Source organism: Sinocyclocheilus rhinocerous, unplaced genomic scaffold, assembly GCF_001515625.1.
Source record: "Sinocyclocheilus rhinocerous isolate Xijiao unplaced genomic scaffold, SAMN03320098_v1.1 scaffold568, whole genome shotgun sequence".
Classification (NCBI taxonomy): Eukaryota; Metazoa; Chordata; class Actinopteri; order Cypriniformes; family Cyprinidae; genus Sinocyclocheilus; species Sinocyclocheilus rhinocerous.
In genome coordinates, this window is record NW_015652173.1 from 1,730,150 (window position 1) to 1,739,581 (window position 9,432).

A 9,432-nucleotide genomic window follows, 5' to 3' on the forward strand; every position below is an offset into this window, starting at 1 on the left:
AGACTTTGACTTTGACTTTCAATAAAGCAGACTTTGACTTTGATATATATATATATCAAAACAACACATCTACTTTTTTTGTAAAGTATATAATATAAAGTAAATTACATTTATTTAATCATATAATTAATATATTAAAAAAATACATACAAAAGAACACCATGGTATACTTGAAATCTAAAATGTGAGTAGTATGGGATGCAAGAATTGTGGAACCAAAAAAAAAAAGTTGGGTCATGGACTAAATATGGTTGAGTACCCCTGTTCTAGAGGTTAGTAACAAAATTGTTATCTTTCCATCTATTCACAGTGTAAATCTTCATACCCTCACCAGGCCTTGAACCTCAGAGGAGAGAAAAAAACAGGGTGTGCTATAAAAGAGAAGTGGAACACGCCCACAAATGCTGGCCACTAAAATCAGAAGTATCATTAAAGGCCTGCACTCCGGTAGATCTATTTCAGAAGTGAGGCTGGGCAAGAACTTCTCTCCCGTGGTCTCCTGCCAGCTCATCTAGTGCACCATCTGTGTGTGGCCGTGGAGAGCACAGCCGTGTGACATCTAATTTAGCTCTGACATGGAAGCAATTTTAAAATCTCACAGAAATCGAGACACTTCAGAAAAAAGCCTGTTACCATGTTATAAAAGATCTTCTTTGTGTGTGTAAAAGGTTAAAAAAGGGCATAATGAAATCTTTAAATATTATTTAAATATTTAAATTATTTATTTAATTATTATTTAATTTAAATATTAAATATTTAATAAAAAAATCCAATATTTTAATACAATAATAAACTATTTAATAACATATATATATATATATATATACAGTGGGGCAATCATAACACAAACAGCTGACTATAATGCATATAGATATATATATGCAGCATATAGTGCCCAACATTATCACTTGACAAATGCCAGATAATGCATTTAAAAAACAACGCTGGCAAGTATATTAAACCATGTTCCTCGGCTTTTTTATCAATTCTTACAACACCGAAGCATGCAATACGGTTTATCACAGTTATTGAATCGCATTTATAATGTGCCGCTGAAAATGTGTCAATCATCTTCACAAGTTTGTAATGAGAATAATTTGTAAACAAAAGAGAAGCATTTCAAAAAGAGTTTACTGGCAAAATAAAAGCTCAGTTTAACGTTTAAAAAGCAAAGGAAAAAAAACAACAACAATCATAAATATTAGTATTGTAACTGTGCCGTTGTTATATAAAATGCTAATTATTATGTTAATAATAATAATAATAATAATAATAAATCTTTTGTCAAGTTTCTTTTTCAAATTTGTAATTTTTGTATTACAAATATTTTAATAAATAAAATATTGTATAATATATAATATTGTAAAAGATAATACAGTAAAATAAAATGGCTATATATACACACACAATATATTTAATATAATTTTTTTAAAAATATAATAAAATAGAGTATAATATAAATAAAATATAGGAAATATATTGAAAAAATATATATATACACATTTATTAATATAATTTATATTTTGTTGATGATAATAATAATAATAAATTTTCTGCCAAGTTTTTCTCACATTCTGTAATTTTTAATTGTATAATAATAACAATAGCAATAACAATAACAACAATAATGATAATATATATATTCTTTTACACATTAGTGTCTTTTCTAATATTGATTTTTCTGCAATTTTCTAATAAATAGCCATGTTTTAAGAGTATTTTGTGGGGGAAATATCATGGAATGGGTTAAAACATGCCAAAATATGTTAAACCCAGCTGTTACATATACTTATTTTTAGTAGCTAAAAGTATAATCAATTTTGTAAGGAGAATGTAAGGAGAAAATGCTGTTACCTGAGGAGCAGTTGTCAAAGTTGAGGTCTCCGAGGATGACATCGAAGGCCACCTGATCTTCCAGAACCTTCTCCTCGTCCGTGGGACCCGAGGTGGGCCTCTTAAACTCTGCTCCCCACTCCAGCAGCATATCCAACTGCTCGCAGCGCACCGATGAATCACCTGAGAGAGGAAGACAGATTTACACAAACAATACCTAAGAACTGAAATGTAATAAAACCCTGGATTTCATTTTATGGAGGGGTTTTATTTAATAAAGCGCGCACGGAGCGCATTGTGCAAAACAACTCGTTTGATTTCAGTGTAATATAATGAAATAGCGTCGCACTGAGGCGCCTCCAGTTTATCACATTTTCACGACTCGTTCTGAGGCGGTTATGGCAGATGTAGCGATTTAATGAGGCCGGGGTGGGAAAACAGAGACAGGAAGAGTGCAAAAGAGCAGTGAAGCAAAGGAACAGAGGAGATCATCTGTAACATCTCCCCTCTGCTTTGGTGGAGCTGGCAGGGGCAGGTGTAGAAGAGAAAGAGAGAGACAAGAGAAAAAGAACGCAATTTAATTGCATTTCTCAAGGTTGCTGAAGTTAGAATTATGTGTGTTGCTGGTGGTAAAAAATAACCTTTAAAAAATCTTTTAAACATGTAGTGTGTAATTTATGCACCACTAGTGCTACCAAATGGAATTGCAAAACAGTTACTGTTTACTTGATTACTTGTTTCTGATTGGCCAATCTACAGTCAATTATTTTTATATAATGTAAAATTTGGTTCACTTGCAATATACACTGTTTCAAAAGTTTTTGAAAGAAGCCTTGTATGCTCATCAGGGCTGCATTATTTTATTAAAAATACAGTAAAAACAGTAATATTGTGAAATATTATTATAATTTAAAGGAACTGTTTTCTATTTTCTATATATTTTAAAATGTATTTATTCCTGTGATGTAAAGCTGAATCTTCAGCATCATTACTCCAGTCTTCATTGTCACATGATCCTTCAGAAATCATTCTAATATGTTGATTTGCTGCTCAAGAAACACTTATTGTTATGATCAAAGTTGATTGTGCTGATTAATATTGTTGTGGAAACCATGAAACATTTTTAAAAATTCTTTGATGAATAGAAAATTCAAAATGGTGTTTATTTAAAATAGAAACCTTGTAACACTGTACTGTAAAGGTGACCGTGATTTGACCAAGTACAACATGTTCCTGGATCAACATCCTTGTTGATCCTGGAACAACATTCCAATTAACCAATCAGAATTGAGAGATAACTTTTCAGGAAATGTCTATTTTAAGCTTACAATCAGGGTTAGGTGCTTCTACACCCTTGTTAATCAGCTATCATTTCACACTGATTTTAGGAATGAATGATGGGTAGGGTTTGGTTTAGGGGTAGGGATTGGGTTTAGTCTATATTTTTGGACAGTAATGTTGATCCAGGATCAACAAAAGATGTTGATCCAGGAACATGTCTTACTTGGCAAAATCACGGCGACCGTACTGTAAATGTCTTTATAGTCAAGTTTTCATCAATTTAATGCATTACATTTACTCAAATTTTACTGACCCCAGACTTTTAAATGGTAGTCTATAAGTGACAAAATGCAAAATTATAACTTGTGTAACAACATCAGTCCTGTGTTCCGTGTTTTGTGTTTTCCTCCCCCACGTGCTTTCTTCTCCTTGTTCCTCGCTCCTCACAGTAGGCACACCGTGACAGAATACCGCACCAGAACATTAAGTGAGCGGCACCTCTTCTCCCTGAGTTTTTTTCGTTTTTGAAAGTGTTTTTGTTTTCCGTTTCCCCCCCCCCGCAATTATGGAGATCGCGGCGTGCATCATTGCCCTAGCCCGTAGAGATCTCCCCTTCGTCGAGTATGCCAGGGAGTTCTGCGGGCTCGCCGCTGCGACAGCATTAGATGACGCCACCATCAACTCTCTGTTGTGGCACAGGGCCAACTACCATTGCCCCGTGGACCTCCCAGATACCACGGGTCTAAGCTGGAGGGAAGGGACCCTCCGGTGTCTGGAGAGCGTTCGGCCCTGAGCCAGAACCAGGGCCCCAAGCCAGAACCAGCCCGCTGGCCACGCCGATGTCAAGCCCGCTGGCCGCGGCATTCCCAAGCCCACCGGCCGCTCCGAAGACAAGCCAGTCAGCCGCAGCATTCCCAAGCCCGCCGGTCGCTCCTCAGTCAAGGCCGCCGGCTGCGCCGTTCACCTTTAACCAAACCCGAGTTTAGCCCAGAGAGGGCTCCAGTCCCCGAGTTTAGCCCAGAGAAGGTTCCATCCCCGTGTCTAGCACAGAAAGGGCTCCAGGTTCCATGTCCAGCCCAAGGAGGGATCCAGTCCCCAAGTCAAGCCCAGTGAGGGCCACAGTTCCCGAGTTAGGCCTACGGAGGGCCTCTAAAGTCGATATTCTCCTCAAGGATTTTTTTTTGGGGTGGGGGTAGTATGGGTCCATCCGTAGTGGCCGGACCGAGTGGCGAGACCAAAGCCACGGAGGCCGTCCAGCCATGGCCTACTGAGCTGCCTGCTCCGCCAAGGCTCCCCGAGCTCCCTGTTTCGCCATGGCCTCCTGAACTGTCTGCTCCGCCATGGCCTCCTGAACTGCCTGCTCCGCAATGGCCTCCTGAACTGCCTGCTCCGCCATGGCCTCCTAGTCTGCCTGCTCCACCATGGCTTCCTAGTCTGCCTGCTCTGCCATGGCCTTCTAGTCTGCCTGCTCCGCCGTGGCTTCCTAGTCTGCCTGCTCCACCATGTCGCCCGGAACGGGTACCGCTCTGGAGGCCTGCCATCCTGTGTCTGTCCTGAGCGGCCTCCAGAGCGCCCACCCCCCCTCCCCGTTGGATGTTGTGGGGTGCGTGGACGTGTCCTGTGTATTTAAAGTGGTTCCTGTTTCGTTTGTTGAGTTGATATATCGATGTTGTTCGAAAGTAATTTCCCATAAAGATGTTGACGATTAAATCTGACACGATTTAAAAATGTATTGGTGCTAACCGGTCTTAGGAAAGTTAAAACTAATCCATATATTAAGAGAGCTATAGCTACACCTGCTCTACCTGCCGCCATCTTTCTTCGTTGACGTACAATCTCGGACAAAGACAGACAGCACAGACTCGAACTTAAATGCAAGGGATAATTAACAAAAACAGGTGAACTGAATGACTAATTAAACTAAACGAGGACAGGAAAAAGACCATATAAGGAACACCAGGAACAAACTAAACTACTAAACAGGTCCATAATCCTGACAGCCTGACAATCAAATTTTTAATTTTGAGACAAACGAACTACACTAGCTATAAAAAATTTCCCTCTAGGTCTCATGTAGTCTCTCTGAAATCTCTACACTGCATAAGAAACCACATTTCAGTATGTCCAAGACAAGTGAACAACCTCACATACATGTGTGTATGTCAGGAGAATAACTTAAATCCGCCTCTGCACTGTCAAAGTCTGTAACACACACACACAGAGAGAGTGTCACGGGCGAAAAGAAGCGATTGAGAATATCCAGAGACGAAGCTGCCTCCTCTATTAACTGAACCACGCTTGTCCCTGAAAGTCCCTGTCCAGCATCATCTCCAGTATAATCAGGTTTCTCTTGCCTTCTTCCCAGTTTCTTGCCTTGTTCCCTCATGTTTAATTTATCCTCCTGAAATAGCCCCTGCTCTATAATTAGATCAGGTGGCAGACACACAGAGGCGTAGGTGGATCCCGGAATAGCAATGATCGGCGAGAGCCCGTCGTCATGGGAACCGGGACCCTGTGGGCGAGCGGGACACGTTGATTAATCGGAGCGGAGAACAGGGGTCAACATGCAGTGATGTCACAGGCCCTGCATGTGAAGTGGTGATTCGGGCGTGCGTGCATGACACAAGATACTGAGATAAAGCAAAGAAGAGGCGTTTTTTACGGGTTGCACACGAACGCTCACATCCACACAACTGTTTCCCTGCTCTGTGTGGAAATCTACTCAGATGTACGGCAAATGAGCAGTAGGATCAGGACAAACCTGTCAGGATCACTCGACATCACCGCGCCAGTCAGACTACAGCAACACCACCGGGGGTTTATGAGTGTGTGTCAGGATAAAACCTGAAAAAGCCACTCAAGCTTGTGGTCCTGACTAGAAAAATAGCTTCATAACGGCACATATCATCAACAAAAAAGCATAATAATAAATATAATAAAATTATTAATAAGCATAACAATTATATTATTATAATATTAATACGCATAATAATAATTAATATTATTAATACTACTACTAATATTTTATTATCTATAAAATAAATGATTTCATCTTGCATCAAATTCTTATTATTATTTTAAATAAAAGAAATGCAATAATAGCAATTAACAAATTAGCATTGTTAAGTAGCTTTGGATAAAACTGTCTGCTAAATCTATAAATGTAATTAATAATTAATAATGATTCATTATTATATAATTATATTAATAATTATAATGAATAATAATAATTTGAGAATGAAGGAGAGACTCCCTCCAATAAAAAGTAAATAAATGCTCAATATTACTCCTGTCTTACAGTCAGTCTTGTTTTTCAGTAAAAATCTTCATAAACATCAAAGGATTATGAAACACCAAACTATATTTTCTGAGATATTAACAGAGTCTCTTTTAACAGCGATTTTAACAGTCTGTGTTGCACATCATGGAAGACAATGTTAGCATCCATTCATTTTAATTGTAGAAGAAAACTAGTTAATTTTGAGCCTTTTGCGCCATTTTCGTCTTGCGTGTTTAAAATCGATATCATGTTAATGTCACAAGTTGACTTGCAAATCACTGTAGTACTTTGATGACGTGTCATTGTCTCATAATTATTCATAAGACTGCATGTCCTTATCCTATGAGAAGATGCTTCACTTAATTATTCCCAACAGCACATGTTGATTTCCTATGACAGATGCCTCAGAGATCACATACAGTCAGAGACACGTTCAAAGACTAACAGAGAGTGTTTGTTTTTGTTTTGTAAGAGACTCTTCTATAGACCTTGAGTCTCCAACACAAACATGATTCATCCACACCGTGAATGTACCCGGTCTTTACAGCTCCTTGATGTAACCGATCAAACAGCTTATATAAACACAGCAAAATAAGCCTCAGAAGTTATTAAAAATGCAACAGTGCGGTCTTATACATTTTCCATGCAGAGTGCAAATGCAAATGGCTGTACATTTATTTGCCCATTAAATTAGAGCTCTCACAGGATGTGTGTATTTATGTAATGTACAGTGAGCTTAGAAAACCATGTATAATATATAATCATTTTGTTCTGTGTAATTAAAGTGAATTGCGATGTGCATTTGAGGGAAGCATAGATACTTTAAACTCAATGAGACTGAAATAAAAGTATCTGAATCTGAAAGCGCTGTTGTGTTGTCTGTCTCCCCAGTTTTGGTTACCATTGACTTCCAGTGTATGGACAAAGACAGTCATACTAGTTTGGAACACATGAGGGTGAGTAAGTGATGACAGAATTAAATTTTTTGCGTGAACTGGCCATTTAAGTCTCTATGATATCCTAGTTTCAGATAAGACTATATATGAGATATCAATCTGTCTGCTCTATTTGTGTGTGTGTATAGACACCCACCTTCAATAGCATGCAGATGAGTGCAAGCGATATATCCAACAACCCGCTGATCCTGAGCTGAGCTTCCCACCTGCACCTGAGAGAATAGAGCAGGAGGACAAAAGAGATTGAAGAGTGAGAACTTTGCCACATCAAACGCGTTACATAAATGCAAAATCAGTTATGAAGTGCCGTCAAGACCCCTGAGCACTGTTGCACTGTTTCTCTGTCAGCTTCTTCTGTCATACGCTCTAGATTCCTTTCATCTGTCCGTGGCTTGTCTGGGGACCGTCTTAAAAGGTAATAGTGAGAGCTTGCACACCTCTGAGCCCTTCAAAACACCTGCACATATTATCATTTTATCCAGCCGCACCAAATTCCCCCATTTCTTCTTGTTTTTCTTTTCTGGCTCATGCATTATATCGGCTCATTAGTGAGCAGACGGACTGAATATTTCAAAAAGACAAATTTATTAGTAAGTGGAGAGCAAATTTAATGTGCCTAAAATGCTGCAAAGTAATAAGCTCTCTGCAAATATATATACACATACATATATATCTGTGTATATGTGTGCGTTCACATTTAACAGTGTTATTTTATGGCTATTATCTGTAGGTCAACATTAAATGAGAGCAAAAGTAAATCTAAATGTTAAAATAGGTCAAATTAGCATGTACAATAAAATATTAATACCAATAAAATTATAAAATAAAATAAACATAGCTATATACACACATAAGCTCAGTCCATATACATATATATTACTATAATGTATTATATATTATAATGTATTATATTAATATAATTCATTATTGATATAAATATCTATAATATTCATAAATAATATAAAACTTAAGTAATAATTCACAACATTATAATGCAAAGTATGAACAATGGATGTTGATTTTGAGATTTGATAAAGATTAAATTTAACAGTGTTATTACTTTTTAATTATAATTTTAAAATTCTGTAGGCTTTGTATATTGTGCTAGTTCCAGCTCTGGCATCACTCTGTCCTCTTTTAATCCAGACAGCCCATTCAGTGTAAATCATTCAATGACTTACATTGGCTCATTCCCAGCAAGGACTCCTATTCAAAGTGCTGAGAGCTACAGTACAGTTGGACACAGTTTCTCAACCTCCTTCCAAATCCTGAAGTCCTCCACAAAGTGCAAATTCTACATTTCAGCAGCGGCGATAATAAATGTCATTGTTTTTTAGAGCTGATTTGTAGATTTAATTACACTAATGAGAGTCTGACCATGTGGTTACCATGAGCTCACTGCATTGGATCAAACAGGGCTAGTACTCTTTCATTTCATAGTTTGCTTTTTCCTCACTCAGCTTCATTGCCTTTCTCTGTTCCATAGTCCTTGTGTATGAATATTTCAAACGTTTATCCATGCTTGGCTAAGTGTGTGTGTGTTGCATTGACAGATTAGAGAAGGCAGGAAATCAGATGGGTGGAAATTTTTTATGTGTCTATATGGATGTCAAAGGTTAAAATAAAATAAATATTTAAAAAATATTTCTAAAGTAGTGGTAGCACCAAGTACCAACAATTAGATGTGTACATGCATGTATACATTTCATGGGCAAAATACATATACAGTATCTCACAGAAGTGAGTACACCCCTCACATTTTTGTAAATATTTTATTATATCTTTTCATGTGACAACACTGAAGAAATGACACTTTGCTACAATGTAAAGTAGTGATTGTACAGCTTGTTTAACAGAGTAAATTTGCTGTCCCCTCAAAATAACTCAACACACAGCCTTGAAAAAAATAATTGTTGCTCTACATCAGTGTTTCTCAACCTTGGTCCTGAGCGCCCCCCAACACTGCACATTTTGTATGTCTCCCTTATCTGACACCCATTTCAGGTCCTGGAGTTTCTTTAATGAGCTAATGAGTTGAATCAGGTGTGTTTGATTAGGGAGACACACAAAATGTGCAGTGCT

General features: G+C 37.8%; 1 protein-coding gene across 1 annotated transcript in view; it reads right to left on the reverse strand.

Moving 5' to 3' along the window:
- LOC107714064 (sphingomyelin phosphodiesterase 3-like) overlaps positions 1-9,432 on the reverse strand; it is a 27,369-nt gene that overhangs the window by 7,952 nt on the left and 9,985 nt on the right. The window contains exons 2-3 of the mRNA XM_016519769.1: positions 7,487-7,562; positions 1,804-2,016 (exon numbers count right to left, since the gene is read on the reverse strand). Of these exons, the coding sequence (XP_016375255.1) occupies positions 1,804-2,016; positions 7,487-7,562 (289 nt within the window). The remainder of the gene's footprint in view (positions 1-1,803; positions 2,017-7,486; positions 7,563-9,432) is intronic.